Genomic DNA, 18,839 nt, shown 5'->3' with positions numbered 1-18,839 from the left:
GTATCTCTCGTTCGATCCTAGGGCCGCCATGCCTCCGTGGATGAAGTCACTGCCTGTGCGTTCAATGCCGTGGAGCTGGACAAAAAGTACGGGAATGAGCCGGTGCAGATTCGAGTGACGATGGGCAGGGAGCCTCAGCACTTCCTTGCCATCTTTAAGGGCAGCCTGATTATTTATGAGGTAATAATGGCTTTGACTCCAGAAATAGCTGAAGTGTGTAAACACCAGGGTAACGCTGATGCCCCTAGATTGATGGTCAGTGGTGAGGATCACACCTGGGACCTCTGGATCATAGTGCACGATCCACTGCTGCCTGAGCTGAAAGACACACCTCTGTTAGCCAAACCTGCAGCTTGCTGATCAATTTCTAACTGGCCTAGCCATCACTAAGAGAGGGACCAAGTACCATGCTGTGTAGGCATAGCTTACACCAGGAAGGAAGAGGAACTGTTTAGGGTGGTAGATGGGGGTATCCTGAGGAGAAATGGGACTGTTTAGGCTGAAATAGCCTGACAGTTAGGTTTATTTGGGCTGTGTCAGTCTCCCAAGAGAAATGCTGGAAACCCATACTTCTGTCATAGGAACTTATTCAGCCCCTGTTGCCATAATATCTTAGCCCCGCTCAGTCGTTAATGGATTTAGCCTCACAACCTCCGGGTGAGGAGGCAGGGCTATTATCTTCATTTTGCAGAGGGGCAACTGAGGCACAGAGGATAAGTGACTTGCCCAAGGTCACACGCAAGAAGTCTGTGACAGAGCTGGGAACTGAAAAACCGCTGGGCAATGCTTCCCCTCTCCACCTGGCACATTTCAAACGAGGCTGAGCAAAGCACTAGTAAATATCTCCTAGGGAACGGGCCTAGACTAGACTAGTTTAAGCCCTCAGATCTTTTCCATCTCTAAAGTCTAATTGTTTTGTACAGCGTCTTGCATTCAAATTCTATCCCTGGATGCTCTGCAGAATTAAACACAAGACATTATGCCGTAAATCACAGCAAATGTTCGTAGGCTGTCCGACAGCATCTTCCAGTATCCAGCCTCAAAATCCCCTGCAAGCCTTGTCCCGGCCACGTGACTGCGGAGTGGTCGCCTGTTTCATAGGCTCTCTAGTTACAGCTACGCCTGCTTGGGGTTCCTGGACCCTGTGTCACAAGTGACAGATGAAATGGAGGCACGGGGAGAGCCCAAGGTAGCTCAGTGCTGGCCTAATGCTTGGCTTCGTGGGAGCAGAGTTCAGCCAACACTGAGCATTGCTCATTAGCCCACCCAGGTGGCTTGTCCCTGGTTACACAGCAAGTCTGTGGCATGGCTCAGTGGTTCTCAACTAGGGGTACGTAGAGATCTTCCAGGGGCTACTACAACTCACCTAGAGATTTGCCTAGTTTTACAACAGGCTACGTAAAAAGCACTAGCGAAGTCAGTGCAAACTAAAATTTCCTACAGACAGTGACTTGTTTATACTGCTCTCTGTATGATATACTGAAGTGTAAGTACAATACAGTACAGACCCATTTACGTGCAAATCCACTTAACGCGCAGTAGCGCCATGCCTCCCAGTGCTACCTATTTAACACGCGAGACTCGTTAACGTGCGGTACAGGAACTTGCTACGTAGCGCTACAGATTTGCTCACCAGCTCACTGACATAGAAATCGACAGGAAGTGAGGAGGGGAAACATGTTGTACGTCTTCACCGATATTGGTAAAGACGTATCAGGCACGCTTAGTCATTGTCATGCTAGAGGGAGAGATAATATATAGTAGTTACAGAGTAATATATACACTACATTAGAAAATTTTAACTGTAGGCCTAAAATAATGGTAGAGGGCAAGCGTCAGCGTTCCTACACTGTAGAAGAAAAGCTAGCTGCAACAGATCGAGTAAATAGCGGAGAAACCCAGGCCAAAGTTTCAAAAGCTATTGGGATTGCCGAATCTACTCTCCGAGGATGGCTAAAAACCTAATCTAAACTGAACGGCTTTGTACGAAATATCAATTCTGCCACGGGGCGTAAGCGAAAACATGTGCGCTATTCAGGAAAACCCACAGTAGACAAAGCCACGTGCACGGGGGTTGCTCGGGAAAGGCTGAAAGGAGTGCCGCTCAGTGGACCAATGCTTCAAGCCCAAGTGACACAGTTTGGAAATTTAACGGGGGATGAATCATTCCAAGCCAGCAAGGGGTTTATAAGTCATTTTAAAAAGCATCATGGCATAGCGAAGGTATCGATTTCTGGAGAAAGCCTATGAATCGGCCGCGAACCTGTTTCCCGCCGAGTTAAAATCTATTTTACAAAATGAAGACTACCACAAAGAACAACTTTATAATGGTGATGAAACAGCTTTATTTGCAAAACTGCTACCTGATTAGACTTTAGCCTGTAATTACGAGATACAGAAAACAGCTGAAAGAAAAGGAGTATTTGTGGCACCTTAGAGACTAACCAATTTATTTGAGCATGAGCTTTCGTGAGCTACAGCTCACTTCATCGGATGCATACCGTGGAAACTGCAGCAGACATTATATACACACAGAGATCATGAAACAATACCTCCTCCCACCCCACTGTCCTGCTGGTAATAGCTTATCTAAAGTGATCATCAAGTTGGGCCAGGATTTAAAAGGATAAAAGGTCGTGTGGCTCTTCTTCTTTGTAGTAATAAGACAGGCAGCCATAAGCTTGCCCCTCTTCTCGTTGGCCGCTTTCATAACCCTCGCTGCTTTAATCACCTCAATAGAGCGAAACTGCCAGTAATATACGCTAACAGCAAAACTGCTTGGATGACAAGACATATTTTCGACAACTGGTTCCACAACTGCTTTGTTCCAGCTGTTCGTAAGCATCTGCGGTCGAAGAAACTCGAAGCCAAAGCAGTTTTGCTACTTGACAATTGTCCAGCCCATCCTCCAGCCGAATCACTGGTATCGAGCGATGGAAAAATTTGAGTACTATACCTACCATTCAACACAACATAAAAATTCAACCTTTAGACCAGGGCATTATTCAGAATTTTAAAAACAATTATCGATGGGAGCTGATTTCGGCAATAGTGTCATGCACATCTTCAGGCATTTCCGAATTCCTGAAACAGTTAAACATGAAGGAAATTATTTATTTAGTTAAAAAAGCTTGGGATGGAGTGAAACAAAAGTCCATTGAAAACTGCTGGATGAAGGCTCTCGGCGATGCCTTTTCCGTCAAAGACGGCTCAGACTCGGAAAACTCCAGCAGTGGCCCTGATTCAGAGCCAGACTTTGAAGGATTTTCGGAAGGAGATGTCCTACAAACACGCACGCAGACAAAAGAGGATAAAGGTAAACTTCTCTTTCAAATGATAGAAGATTTTAGTTTGGCTACGTCGCCGGAAATCATTACCAAGTGGCTGGAGATGGATGAAGATTGCCCGACTTCAGAATTTCTGTCAGAGGAAGAAATATTAACAGGCTGCGAGGCTACATCGGCCCGTGAAAGTGATGGTGAGGATGTCATTGAAAAGGTCAAAATTTCACCCACAGAAGCTCTTAGTGCTGTAGAAACTGTAAGATTTATAGAGGAGCAATGTGCAGAAAATATCAAAATCATTCATTTGCGGCGAATGACAGACTTCATAAGACAGAAAAAAAAATGCAAGCCAGAAAGAGCAGAAAATAACAGCGTTTTTTTCATAGTGAATCATAAACACTTTTTTCAGCATGGCCCTCTTAACCCGCGGTCTGTTAACACGCAGTCGTGATGGCTTGACTCTCGACATCCGTGCGTAAACGGGTCTGTTCTGTATTTATATTCCAATCTATTTATTTTATAATTGTATGGTAAAAACGAGGAAGTCAGCAATTTTTCAGTACTAGCGTGTTGTGACACTGTTGTATTTTCATCTCTGATTTTGGAAGCAAGTAGTTTTTAAATGAGGTGAAACTTGGGGGTACGCAAGACAAATCAGACTCCAGAAAGGGTAAGTAGTCTGGACAGGTTGAGAGCCACTGGCATAGCTGAGACTAGAACGATCGGGGTCCTTATACTGACCTGATCGGGGTCCTTATACTGACCCGGTACAGCCTCCGCTCAGATCTGACACCCAGACCGGGCCTTTAGCCACTAGCTATGGCTTCCCTTTCAAATCAGTGCTGTACAGCCATTGTAGGGTGAATTAGCTCCATTCGTATGGTCAATAGCACAGGGCCAGGGAAAGCAAGAGGGAGGGGGCAAGGGAAAGATGAGCAGCTTCACTTTGAAGAAAGCACCTGCACTGACCTGTGGCACAGAGCACCGTGCTTGGGGTACTGCCTTCTGCACAGGGTGCTTAGTTGGGGAAACAGCTTCTTCCTGCTCTGCAAGGCAGGCTGGAGACTCCCTCCTCGGCCTTCCCCATTCCTACCCCTGTGTTACTGGCAAATGCCTTGAGCAGGCGTGTAGCATGCTGGCTGTCTTCCTGGTGGGAGATTTGGGGCCCGGGTCAAAGACCACTGAAGGAGTGGAGAGGCTCCCAGGGAGTCCAGTGGGCTTTGGATCGGACCCTTGATCCCTCCATTCTGGCAGCTTGAAGGGCACGATGCCCAAGTCTGCTCTTCTCACCAGAGGCCTCCTGGGCTTTCGCACCCATCACGCCTCGTGACGTGATCTGGATTTTTGTAGGGAGGCACAAGTCGCACACAGAATAACGAGCCCGAGCCCATGGTCCGTCTCTTCCAAGTGAGAGGCACTGATGAGATCAACACCAAAACCATCGAGGTGCCAGCCCGGGCCTCCTCCCTCAACTCCAATGACGTCTTCCTGCTCACGACCAGCCAGGTCTGCTACCTGTGGTGTGGGAAGGTAAGCAAGAGGATGAAAGGACCACCACAATGTTTACACAAGGCCCAATTCCGCCACCCTCACTCCTGTTGACTGTTACCTCGTTACGCGAGTAGTCCCATCAGTTTCAATGGGTCCACTGGGAGAATCAGTCCCTAGGGCCCAGAACCTCAAAGGTACTGAGAAATCAATGGGAGTTAGGTGCCTAAATGCCTTTGAGGTCTGGGCCTAGATGACTGCAAATTAGTCATAACGACTGACATCTCTGCTGTTTGCAATTCTCCCTGCAGAATTAACACATCCCCTTATTGGCCCAGCCACTGGAGGGGGAGACATAATCCCAAACATTTGGGCAGCTCTAGTTCTCTCCAGCAGAGGGCAGTGATGTACAGACACGTGGTTTACTGACCATCTGGTCACAGACCTATTCTGCCAGGCCCCTCCTGAACCCCTCTGATCTTGTGCCGTGAATGCAGGGCTGCAGCGGGGATGAGAGAGAGATGGCGAAGATAGTGGCCAACATCGTCTCCAAACGGGACAAGCAGACCGTTCTGGAGGGGCAAGAGCCGGTGGAGTTCTGGGCAGCACTGGGAGGAAAAGCCCCCTATGCCAGTGACAAGAGGTAATTCATTAAGGGCTGCAGTGAGAGCATCCCCACGCCCTGGATGTGACCCAATGCCCGGTGAAGTCCACGCAAAGGCTTCCGTTCACCCCCATGGGCACTGGGTCTGGCCCTTCTTGGGGAGTGGGGGTTGAAATCCAGATCTGAACTGGTCTGAGGCTTGGGCTCTTCTGTTGGAGCTGAGAAGAAGGGCTGTGTGAACGCTCCGATCGGTTTGTTTGTTACAAACATGGGCCTGGGACACGGGAAGTTTCAGGAAGCTAAACCTGTTTGGAGCCAACTTGACCTCCCCATTCCTCCTAAGCTGAGTCTGGGCAAGGTAACAGGTCTCTGCGGGAGCCATTTAAAACCTGGTGGGTTAATGTGGCTTCAACTTGAAAGCAGGCAAATCTTGGTGGTTCGGGTGGAATTTTACTTTGACTTTTGGTGGGGGCGAGAGGGGTTCTGAACCCTTGGGATCAACTCCCAAAAAGATTCCAGCAACTCTCTCCACCCCTACCCCAACCTGCCAGCGTTCAGAGTTCAGTCCTTGAGGAGGCCATTTAGGGATCTGGGGCAAAAATTGGGGATTGGTCCTGCTTTGAGCAGGGGGTTGGACTAGATGACCTCCTGAAGGCCCTTCCAACCCTGATATTCTATGATTCTATGATCACAGCTGATGGGTGCTGCCATGTATAAGTCTGACCCCTAGTGGCCACAACTAGTGTCTACAATGCATATTAGACCCAAACGTGGGAAAAGATTTCACATTTCCTGGTTCTTCTCGTCCTGCCAAGATTCCAAGAGCCAACTGTCCGATACCAGCCCCGCCTATTCGAGTGCTCCAACCAGACAGGGCGGTTTATCATGACAGAAGTGGTGGGCTTCTGCCAGGATGACTTGGATGAAGATGATGTCATGTTACTGGACACTTGGGAAGAGGTCAGTGGAATTCCCTCCTCCCCCCTCAACCCTTTGTAATGGGAGCTGTGCAGTTTTGTTGGCTTGACTTATTTTAATGCAGTATTCAGCATGAAATTCAGAACAGTATCTTCCACCCAAAGTGCTTTGCCAATATTTACACAAGACCCCAGTAATGCAGGCCAGCGTAATTAATAATACCTAGCTCTTTTACACCACTTTCCAGCAGGACATATCAAAGTGCTTTACAAAGGAGTTCAGTCTCATTAGAAGATTGGATGGGGAAACTGAGGCATGGAGAGGCAAAGTGACTTGCCCAAAGTCAGCCAGCAGGCTGGGAATACAACCCAGGTCTCCTGAGTCCCAGGGCAGTGCTCTAGCCACTAGGCGACGCTGCCCTGAAGAGAAATTACAGTGTTAGATCCATTTGGCAGATAAGAAACAGGCACCATGCTTGGGATTTTCAAAAGGGGTCTGAGTGAGCTCAACTCCCAAATTCGTTGAGATCAGTGGCAAAGCCCATACCAGAATCTGGTAGATTTTAAGGCCAGATGGATCCATTAGACCATCTAGTCTGACCTCTCACTCTAAGCAGTACGTGTCAGCTCCACTGAGCTCAGGCTCTGGCGGTTTGGCGAGATGTTGCTCTTGCAGCTTCCTAAGTGCCCTGCCAGAAGGGAGGGAATTACATTGCAATTCTGAGAACCTTTTTCCTCCTGGGGGATTGCAGTGAGCATATACAAGCCGCTATTCCCAGCCGGGCTGGATGATGGCTCCGGTGCCCCATAGCCAGAGTATTAGGATATGGCTTCGCTAACACATGTAAAGGGACGTGTTCTCTTTGTCACACTGGTAAGCAGTTAGTGTCACTGATGTGCAAGCCCTACGCCCCAATTCTCTTCCATGTGCTACAGTCAGTGTTCGAAGCCTGCTCCAAATTTTAGGGGACAGAAGGGAGTAGAGTTAAACTGAAAACTCAGCTCTGGCTCCAGATTAGGTTTGAGTTCTATGCCAGACTAGCACTAGGATTTGGGTTTGACTGCATTGGACATTAGGGGATGTCTCCACTGCCGCTGGGACAAGAGCAGGTAGCCTCAAGTAGACATCAACAAGTTTAGGCTTGAAATTAGACGAAGGTTTCTAACCATCAGAGCAGTGAAGTTCTGCAACAGCCTTGCAAGGGGAGCAGTTGGGGCAAAACACCTAACTGGCTTCAAGACTGAGTTTGATAAGTTTTTGGTGGGGATGGTATGATGTGAGACGGTCTACAATGGCATATAGCTGATCCGCGACTGCTAGCAGCAAATATCTCCAACGGCCGATGATGGGACACTAGATGGGGAGGGCTCTGAGTTACTACAGAGAATTCTTTCCCTGGTGGCTGGCTGGTGGGTCTTGCCCACGTGCTCAGAGTCTAACTGATGGGCATATTTGGGGTTGGGAAGGAATTTTTGGCTGGGTCAGATTAGCCAAGACCCTGGAGGGGTTTTGCCTTCCTCTGCAGCCTAGGACTAACCATCCAGGTCTCCAGTGGCTTTTACCATTCACTTGTCTTCTCCCTTCTCCCACTGTAGATTTTCCTTTGGATTGGCAAAACCTCCAATACATATGAAAGAAATGAGTCTATTTCCTCAGCCAAAGACTATCTGAAGACCCATCCAGCTGGAAGAGATTTAGCAACTCCAATAATAATGGTGAAGCAAGGCTACGAACCACTCACCTTCACTGGCTGGTTCAGTGCTTGGGATCCATATAAGTGGAGCGTAAGTTACTGGGAAATCTGAGTGTCATGTCGTGTCTTGTCTTGTCTGTCTGAATATAGATAGATAGATATAGATAAATATATATATATAGAGAGAGAGAGAGAGAGATATTGCATAGAAGTTCAGTGGGTAGGGGTCTACATATTCTCTACGGTGTGTAGAGTAAAAACTAGTGAGAACATCATTTGGATTGCATCACAAATAGAACTAAGTAAAACAGTTGCTTTAATAAAAAAATTTCAATTAAACGCCATTTTTTGACACACACACACATGTATAATCTGAAAATCTGAATATTTTAATCAAACCCTGAAACCCGGATTCCAAGCTTACCTAACTCTAGTTAGAGACCAGCAGTTTAGGCCCAACATCTAGATTGTTCAGAGGATTGTATGTGGTTGTGTCTTTAAGTTTTCATAAAATCAGATTGTTTCGGCTTTTTAATTAATTGAACACAATCTTACTGAAACACTGTCCTCCAGTGCTGTGAAGCCAGACTCCAGCCACCTGATGGCGCTAGAGTGCAAATGAATGGCATAGAAATAGCAAGTGAAATTGAGTAGTGTTGAAGAGATATTGGTAAGTGAAATGGGGGAAAACTATGGGCTTGTCTACACCATGCAGCTTTTAGTGACAAGGCTGTGTCGACATAGCCTTGTCGCTAAAAGTCAGTGTGTGTGTAAATGCTCTTTGTCGGTACTTTGTCGGCACTTTTGCCAACAAAATACTTCCAGCCCTGCAAGTGGCATTAGCTTAGTCGGCAGGAGAGTGCTCCTGCCGACAAAACTGTGTTCACACTACCACTTGCATCGACAAAACTTTTGTCTTTCCCAGGGGGGCTTTTTTAAGCCCCCAGGAAAGACAAAAGTTTTGTTGACAACTTCACAGTTGTCACAGACATACCCTACAAATAGCTTCAGCTAAACCCAAGCATTCAAAATCATGAGATTGGCTTAAAAATCATAGGATTGTAAAAAGTAATAAATCTTGGGTTCTTTTTATTTGCCTTCTGGCGTTGGAGTCTTTAAGAATCATCTATTTTCAAGCTTTTCCTTGCAACCACAAAGGCTAACAACTTTGTTTTTCAATGACAGCTGAGATTCTCACATAATCCCATGACTCCAGGAGCTGGGGCTTTAAGGAAAACACCAGATGTCATAAGAGTTGGCATCCCTATGGCTTTCAGGGCCATGTGGTTCCCCTACACTGGTTATTCCTGTCCAGGGGATAGGGAATCGCTGCAATTCTGCACTGTGGGGGATTACTACAAATTCTCTCTTCAGTGGGGGTGGGATTTGCCCACCCTTGCAAAAGGGACAGGTGATTAGGATCCCATAACTAGCAGGTCCCAGAAAACCCCCTGGAGGCAGTGCAGAGGACCTGTGCCATTGTGTTTGTTCCCAGATCCCACCCATCCCCTGACAGATAGGCAGGAGATAAATGGAGACCATAGCAAAGGTATAAAGTGCATTCTGCACCAGAGCCATGCCTTTCCCTCCATACTAATGCACCCAGTGATGCAGCATGAGCTCTTAATTCACTCGGAGACTGATGCAGATCTCAAAGTTGCATGTGGTTCCTATCTTGCAGCAGCAGTTCCTGGGATTCTGCATCCCAACTCATGTGGTATTGACCTAGATGCTGGTTTGAGGAGCAGGAGTACATTGTAACTGCAGTTTGAACTTGCTCACTGAAATAAAAGTGGCCTTTTCGCAGAGTCTGATTCTCATAACTCTCTTTACCTTTAGGATGGCAAGTCCTACGAGGAGATGAAGAATAGCTTAGGAGATGTGTCTGCTATATCAGAGATCACAGTGGTGAGTGGACACAGAACTTGTAGCTGGAACATCTAGATTTTACCTGTGCTACCCTGGCTAAAAGCTTGTTTCTATTACCTGAGTAAAAAGGACCAGTTGCTGTTGGTAAACAAAAGATTCATAGATTCCAAGGCCAGAAGGGGACCATTGTGATTATCTAGTCTGACCTCCTAGTGTAACACAGGCCAGAGAACTTCCCCAAAATAATTTCTAGAGCAGATCTTTTAGAAAAACATCCAATCTTGATTTAAAAATTGTCAGTGATAGAGAATCCACCATGAGCCTTGGTAAATTATTTCAATAGTTAATTACTCTCACTGTGAAAATTTGCACCTTGTTTCCAGTCTGAATTTGTCTAGCTTCAACTTCCAGCCACTGGATTGTGTTAGACCATTCTCTACTAGTCTGAAGAGCTCATTATTAAATATTTGTTCCCCATGTAGGTAGCTACAGACTGTAATCAAGTCACCCCTTAAACTTCTCTTTATTAAGCTAAATAAATTGAGCTCTTTGAGTCAGTCACTATAAGACAGGTTTTATATCCTTTTTAATCATTCTCACGGCTCGTCTCTGAACCGTCTCTAATTTATCAACATCCTTCTTGAATTGTGGACACCAGAACTGGACACAGTATTCCAGAAGCAGTCGCACCAGTGCCAAATACAGAGGTAAAATAACCTCTCTACTCCTACTCAAGGTTCCCTAATTTATACATCCCTGGATCGCATTAGATTCTTTGGCCACAGAGTCACAGTGGGAGTTCATGTTCACTTGATTATCCACCATAACCCTCGAATCTTTTTCAGAGTCACTGATAGTCCCTCATCTTATAAGTACGACCTACTGTCTTTGTTCCTAAATGTATACATTTACATTTAGCCATATTAAAATGCATACTATTTGCTTGCACCCAGTTTACCAAGCGATCTGCATAGCTCTGAATCAGTGACTTGTACTCTTCGTTATTTACCACTCCCCCAATTTTTGTGTCATCTGCAAACATTATTAGTAATCATTTTGTTTTCTTGCAGGTCATTGATAAAAATGTTAAATAGCATAGGGCCAAGAACTGATCCCTGCGAGATCCCACTGGAAAAACAACCGCTTAATGACAGTTCCCCATTTACAGTTAATTTTGCCACCTATCAGTTAGTCAGCTTTTAATCCATTTAATGTGTGTCATGTTAATTTCATATCATTCTAGCTTTTAAGCAAAATGTCCTGTGGTACCAACTCAAATGCCTTACAGAAGTCTATTTTGTCAACACTATTACCTTTATCAACCAAACGTGATCTGATCAAAAAAGATATCAAGTTAGTTTGACAGGATCTATTTTCCATCAATCCATGTTGATTGGCATTAATTACATTACCCTCCTTTAATTCTTTATTAATTGAGTCCTGCATCATTTGCTCCATTATCTTGCCTAAGATCGATGTCAGGCTGCAGCTTACCCAGGTCATTCCATTTACCGTTGTCAAATATTGGCTCAGCATTAACATTCTTCCAATCTTTTGGAACTTACCTAGTACTCCAAGGCTTACTGAAAATCAGCATTAGTGGTCCAGTGAGCTCCTTGGTTAGTTCTTTTAAAATTCTTGGATGCAAGTTATTTGGACCTGCTGATTTTAAAATATCTAACTGCAGTAGTTTTTTGTCTTACATCCTACAGAGATACTAGCAAAATGGAAAGAGTATTATCATCATCATATGATGGGAGTATATCATCCTTTTCCTGCCAAATACAGAACCAAAATATTTATTAAACACTTCTGCCTTTTTTGAATTATTAGTGATAAATATACCATTTCCATCTTGTAATGGACCTGTATCATTGACAGGATTTTTTTTGTTCCTAATATATTTTAAAAACTTCTTGTTGGCCTTAACTCCGCTGGCCATAAATTTCTCCTAGTGTCCCTTTGCTTCCCTTATCAATTTTCTACAGTTTCTAACATGTCATTTATACTCATTACTATCAAGTTCCCCTTTCTTCTATTTGTTATATTCTTTATTTTTATTGGGGTTTTATAATGTAATGCACTGGTTAGAGCAGTAAATGTGAAGCCACAGTGTCTAGGTTATTGTATGGTCTCAAAGTATTATCCGTGTGTCTTTGTGTAACTCTCAGTGAAATAGGTATAATGATCTGTACCTTCTGTACTACACATAGCTCCCATAAGCTTCAACCACAGCTGCACAAAGGCATCTGATGGCATGGCTTGGCCTTCTGGACAGCTGCTATATAAGTTACATATACAAAAAAAAAAATCAATGGGCAGGGATCTTTGGTGGAGCAGTTTGTACTGGCAGTGCAATCTCAGCACTATGCACTGCTATTAATGATGGTGAAGAGATGCCAAATACCAATGATAAATGTATGGATTCAACGGGGACAGTCTTGTTCTATATTTGTACAGCACCTGGCGCTATGGGTCCTGGTCTGTGACGGGCTCCTGGGTGCGACTGCAAAACAAAAAAATAAATAAAAATAGGATTACGGTATTCAAAATTTTAGCTGGATTGGTTAGCTGTGATTGGTTACATGGTATTGTTTCCATCCCCTGATTGGATCGGTGTGACTTTTAGAAGGAGGGCAGGGAGACGCTACTGGCCAGCCAGTTTTGAGCCACACAGGGAGAGACAGCAGTCTGGGGAGAGGAAGTAGATGAGCATGACAATTTAGAAAACTTCCGACCTTTTCCTTGATGGCTTACGCAGGCCTTTGCCAAGGCGTCATGAGTAGAAAAGCCAGGCTGCTGTAAGCGGTATTGACCAGATATTTATAAAGTTTACAATCACCATGGCATCTGGGTTCTAACACCATGACATAATGTCTGATGATTGAGGGGAAGCTGCTATATTGAATAATATTACGGGCTACCAGTTCTCTCTGCAGCTTGAGGGTCCTTAGCAATGGACCAATAGGTCCTGACCCCTCCCCTTTGATATTTTAACCCAACTTATCGCCTGCTAAGAAAAGACCCACCTGCCCCAGGCAGGAATAAACATTCCAGGAAATCACAAAGTCATCCACAGGTCTATTGCACCTGCCCAATGTCACTGTACTGACAGGCTTTCCTGTACCCCGCAGGATCTTAACAATGCCAGTCTGAACAAGAGAAATGCAAACAGTAAATCTGCCAGCCCCACTGGTTCAAGAATGGAGAGAACTTCACCTGCACATAAACGACACCCCAACAGCAGCGTCAACAGCACCAGCAACTGTCAGAACAACAATGCCCCTTCGGTAGTTTCAGCAGTAACAAATGGAAATGAAGCCTATCCCAGAGAGGTGCTGATCAACAAGACAGTGGATGAACTTCCAGAAGCTGTGGACCCCGCTAAAAAAGAGGTGAGAGAATTGTCTGAGCTTTGAGTTCCAGTTGCACATTGAACTTAGTTGAAATGATCGGCTACGTGAGACCTATTGCTCTCTAGGTTTATTAAGCTTTGCTTCAGGCTAAGGGAGTTCGCTGGATAACCGAGGAAAGGATAGACCATAGAATTAGGGTGGTCATCATACTAAACACAAGGGTGATTGTTCAGTAACGCTGATTAAAAGCTGGGCTTTCTGTCTCATGGGAAATTCTAATAACTCTATACTTGTTTTCATCCCAGATTGGGACAAAAAGGTGAAATATTGAAACTTTCCTCGGAAGAAACGTTTCCAAAACTCATTGATTCAGAAATATGTAAATGTTTCATTTTGACACTTTCAGTTGAAATAAAGGATTTCTGTATGTCTATAGTCCAGCAAGGGTACAAGGCCCATATTGGACATGGGCACCAGGGATCCAGGACTACAACTCCCAGGAGGCGCTATGGCACAGAGATTAAGGTTGACCCCAAATGAAATGAAGAGTTTTGTTTTGTGTTGACAAAATCAAATGTTTCATTTAGATTTTCCGCCGCAGAAAATTCTGCAAAATTGGATCTCTTCCCTTCGAAAACAGATGGTAATGAAACCCCATTCTCGGATGGGCAAAGGTTGCATTCAAAATTTTTCTTCTGGCCCTAATGTTTGTGCACCATCCCTGCATGATCCAGGCTCAACAAGGGCCTAATCATCTGGGGACAGCATGTCTGATAGCAATTGACAGTGTCGGAAAGGGGTATCCATCTTCATCTGAACTTTTAGCGCCACAGTGCAAGTGTAAACCTCCCCAAAATGTTGTCCTGTAGAAATTTCTATTTTGACAAAATAGCCATTTTCAGTTTAAAAAAAAACAAAAAAACAACAATGAACTTTAATGGAAACATTTCAGCCATGGGGGACATTTAGCTGGGTGCAAAGGGCTGGCGTGAGAACTATGCACCAATTAAGTCCTATTTGAGCTGTCAGTCAGGACCTAAGTGGTACATAGGCCTTGTATGAACTTCTGCAAAGGGATGAATTTCACCCACTTTGCATAATGGTTGTTCTGGGTGCATTGTGCATAAGGAAGCAGTAATGAAGTGGGAGTGTGTGAACATTCCAAATTACTAGCTCCACCTCACGCTTCTGGGCATGTCATAATTCTACTCTATTCAGCCCATCACATGTCTTTAGGCTGTAAACTCAGTGGGGCAAGGAAGTATGTGCTTGTCGCCCTTCACTCCTTGTGTGGTGCTGTGTACATCAGTAACTCTGTGGAGGGCACCACAAGGACTATGCACCACTTCAATTTTAGGATTCTGCAAGGGGGTGTAAACTTCATCCTATACAAAAGATACTAACTGAGGGTGACTGTTTTCCTCTGCAGTTCTATCTATCTGATGCAGACTTCCACGATATCTTTGGGAAATCCAAGGATGAGTTCTACCAGATGCCCAGATGGAAGCAGCAGAACGAGAAGAAACAGCATGGACTGTTTTGAAGCAGAGACTGTCCTGCACCTGCTGGCTGTGGAATGAAATCATGATTTCTGTAGCCACAGGAGGGGAATGCAGATACTTGTCAAAAAAACCTATGCAAAAACCAAAACCAATCCACCCAAACCAAGCCAAGCACAGCTGCAACCTCTAGAGTCAGACAAGCTTCACTGAACTGCTCTTCCTTCCTCCCAGCAAACAGTGGAAATTAGAGAGCCACCTGAAGATTTGACTCAATGCTTTGATATTTTCTTGCCAGTTTTGTACCATTATTGCCAGTAGCTGCAAAGACCTGTCAGTGTAGAATTAGTGCATTGTACACAGTGTGACAGTTGCCACATTTTCATTGTGGAATATAAATACTGCATGGTAGGTTGCTCAATTGTCAGGTTTGAGATGAGGCAGGACAAATACAAAGATGTAGTGGGAACTGGAGTAGCCGAAGTAGAGTAGATGAGTGATACTTTCAGATTGACAACTTCCAGCTCCCACAAGTGGCTTTTTCCCAGTAAGGAATAAGGATAATAAATGTTTGAGTAAAATTCATCAGAACCTGGCTCAAAAAATAACATTTTTAATTTATTAAATGACTTAAATTTGAAAAGAAAGCAGAGACAGAGAGCCAGGGGCTGCTGTCAATTTCCAGAGCTGGGTCAGGCCCTGACTTTTACCATCAGAGCTGTGTGCTGAATCCTTGCTCCATACAGAGCCCTATTGACACCAGTGGATTCACGTCCTGGATTCACGCTGATATAAGGGTCTGCCCATGTGCATCCGATTGCAGGATTGGAGTCTTAGGGAAGCTATTAGGTTTTCACTGGTATAACCAACAGCAGAAAGTGGTCCTTCGATGCTTTTGTCTCCACAGGGCCTCTCTCGATCTCTCTGCCCCCACATTCTGCTCTGGGTACAAAGAGCACATTCCATATCACTTTTTGAATTTTGATTTGGGGCACATGGGTGATTACAATTTAATGGATCCAGCTGTAAAAAATCAATGTGACCATGGCTCCAGTTTCAACTTTGTTCCGTTCAAACCCAAGCAGTGATTGCACATAAACAACCAAAAGTCATGCTTTAAGGGTGTTCTTAATAAAAACGCGTGTGATGGGTTCATTTCGGTAGGGAAAACTCTGCCCATCTGAGAGAACTACTGGCCCACACCTCCCACCAGTAAAATAGCCTGGTGATTTTGTGGATGGGTGATGAGATTTCTAAAAAATAATTTTGTGATCATGTCTGGCTGGAGTGTCAGCCCGCAGCTGGAAAACTTGTCTTTCCCCACAGCAGGTATAATACAGGTCATAGAATTGCAAGCTTCCCCTCCAATACTCTGCTAATATACCATTCGCCTGATATAAAGGAACACCTCTAGAAGCGAGAGGAGGTACTTCATTTCCCTTCGTTCCCATTTGGTAATTGGGCTGGTTTGATGGGGTACCTGGAGTGCAACCTGAACAAGGGATCACTGAGCCCTCTGTCCCCCCAACCTGGGCTCCCTCTCTCACTGTGATGCTGTTGGCAAGCTGCAAACCTCTGGCAGGTACGGCACTTACACAGACATCCTCAGGCAGGGACACGCCCAACTGAGTTACATGAATGCTTTTCCCAGCCACTCATGAACTAACAATAGAGAGGCTTCAGCCAATTCCCCTCCACTCCCCAGCCTTGCACCTCAGAGTTGTGCTGCCTTGCCCCAGTCAGAAGCCTGACCAGTATAAGTTCATTACCCAGTCAGCCCCCTCCCTCGATGTGCAGAGGACACACACTAGCCTTTGTAAACTGAGATGAGATTTCCCAAGTACTTCAACCAAAACCCACGGTTTCAGGTAAAATATAAAACACATTAACTACAGAAAGGTAGATTTTAAGTGATTGTAAGTAGTAAGCGTAGAGATCAATGTTGTTTACTTAAGAAATAAAAATTAATTTGCAGTCTGAGTTCTCTAAACTAAACAAGATTTGAATCAAGCCGTGCCTTACCCTGACAGATGGTACAAACAGGTCACAGAACTTCAATATACAGGCTGGAACTCTCCTCCAGTCTGGGACCACCCTCCCCAGTTCAAAGTCTTTATCCTCCTGATGTGTTCCCAGGTGTTGAGTTGTGGGGGGAGTGAGGCCCAGTCATGATGTCACTTCCCCGCTTTATAATTTCTTCCAGTTTGCTGGAAAGACCTATGCTTGTGACGTTGTGGGTCTGCCCCCCCTTCGTCATAGATAATGGAGAATCCTATGTGTGCTATCTGTGGAGTCTTCTGGGATGGTCATTGGGAGCATGGATTCTCTTTAATGGGCCATCAGAGCATCTGGCTCCTCCATTGTTGTATCTGAAAGGCTGGTTGTGGGTGTACCCAACCTCATTATGTAGTTCAGTAACATGCACATAAAACTTCATAACTTCCCATACAACGGTAGTACATACAATCCAACAGGATATTAACGTTCAACAGATACAGATGTCAAATGGTACCTCACAAGGTGCACTTTGTACAAAACATATCATTAATTATATGACAGTGGTGAATAGGGGGTTTCCAGGGTGTTGCTTTGAGGTACAGCATGCCACACCTGGCTTCTGCATCTGTACAAAATATGAGTGATTTTAATCATTTTTTATTTAACAAGTTTTCTTATTATTTGTAGTAACATAGCACCAGGTGCTCTGGACCCTTGTCCATTTTAGAACTGGACTAAGGCCCCTAAGGAACTTTTAGTGCACACCAGCAGGGTCTACATGGGTCAATTAGTGTGCAACATGGTGCACTTTAGAAATCATAGTGTGCATTGGTGTACAGTGTAGACAATCCTTTAGGCCAACAACTCATATCATATAGGCCACCAACTAGCCAACAGATGGTAACAAATTTTGGTTGCTGCGGAGCTACGCTGGATTGGAATTGGTGATAGGTTCTAAACAGTCTTGTATTTAAGAAGTGGCAACATTCTTCATTCTGGTTTCATACTCAATACCTGAATATTTATTTTCTGTATTAGTGCTGTCCCTGTTTTGCTTTAAAAGCCTGATCCAAAGATCATCAAAGTCAATGGGAGGGGGGGATCTATGATGCACAGGGCAAAGCCAGCAGGGCTACAACAATACTGCATATTCAGGCATCAGACAATTGACATACAAATGGCCACACTGGATCAAACCAATGGTCCATCTAGCCCAGTATCCTGTCTTCCATCAGTGGCTGGTGCCAGATGCTTCAAAGGGAATGAACAGAACAGGGAAATTTATCAAGTGATCCATCCTGTCATCCAGTCCCAGCTTCTGACAGTCAGAGGTTTATGGATGCCCAGAGCATGGGGGTTGCATCCCTGACCATCTTGGCTAATAACAAGTGATGGATCTATCCTCCATGAACTTATTTAACTCTTTCTTGAGCCCAGTTATACTTTGGGCCTTCACAATGTTCCCTGGCAATGAATTCCACAGGTTGACAATGCATTGTGTGAAGATGTTTGTTTTTAAACCCACTGTCTATTAATTTGATTGGGTGACCCCTGGTTTTGGTGCTAAGTGAAGGGGTAAACTATTCTTCCTTATTCACTTGCTTGACATCATTCATGATTGAATAAACCTCTATCAAATCTCCCCTTTAGTCGTCTCTTTTCTAAGGTGAACAGTCACAGACTTTTAAATCTCTCCTTGTATGGAAGCTGTTCCCTACCCCTAATCATTTTTGTTGCCTTTCTCTCTACTTTTTCCAATTCTATTATATCTTTTTGGAGATGGGGTGATCAGAGCTACACACAGTATTCAAGGTGTGGGTGTGCGATGGATTTATATAGTGATATTATGATATTTTTGGTCTTATTGTCTATCCCTTTTGTAATGGTTCCTAACATTCTACTAGCTTTTTTGATGGCCACTGTACATTGAGCAGATGTTTTCAGAGAACTATCCACAGTGACTCCAAGATCTCTTTCTTGAGTGGTAAAAGCTCATTTATACCTCTTCACTTGGTATGTGTATTTGGGATTATGTTTTCCAGTGAACATTATTTCACATTTATCAACATTGAATTTCATCTGCCATTTTGTTGCCCAGTCATCCAGTTTTGTGAGATTTCTTTGTAACTT

The 18,839-nt window shown here is 44.5% G+C and overlaps 1 protein-coding gene across 1 annotated transcript in view; it reads left to right on the top strand.

Annotated features, from left to right (window-relative positions):
• The window catches only part of VILL (villin like), a 57,882-nt gene extending 39,531 nt beyond the window's left edge, over positions 1-18,351 (top strand). The window contains exons 13-20 of the mRNA XM_048837470.2: positions 22-180; positions 4,635-4,814; positions 5,270-5,415; positions 6,192-6,336; positions 7,890-8,078; positions 9,827-9,895; positions 12,991-13,251; positions 14,642-18,351. Coding sequence (XP_048693427.2) covers positions 22-180; positions 4,635-4,814; positions 5,270-5,415; positions 6,192-6,336; positions 7,890-8,078; positions 9,827-9,895; positions 12,991-13,251; positions 14,642-14,755 — 1,263 coding nt within the window. The 3' untranslated portion in view covers positions 14,756-18,351. The remainder of the gene's footprint in view (positions 1-21; positions 181-4,634; positions 4,815-5,269; positions 5,416-6,191; positions 6,337-7,889; positions 8,079-9,826; positions 9,896-12,990; positions 13,252-14,641) is intronic.
• The last annotated feature ends 488 nt before the right edge of the window (positions 18,352-18,839 follow it).

This window comes from Caretta caretta, chromosome 2 (assembly GCF_965140235.1).
Source record: "Caretta caretta isolate rCarCar2 chromosome 2, rCarCar1.hap1, whole genome shotgun sequence".
Lineage (NCBI taxonomy): Eukaryota > Metazoa > Chordata > Testudines > Cheloniidae > Caretta > Caretta caretta.
The sequence above is the reverse complement of the archived record's forward strand: the minus strand, read 5'-3'. Positions and strand labels throughout refer to the sequence as shown.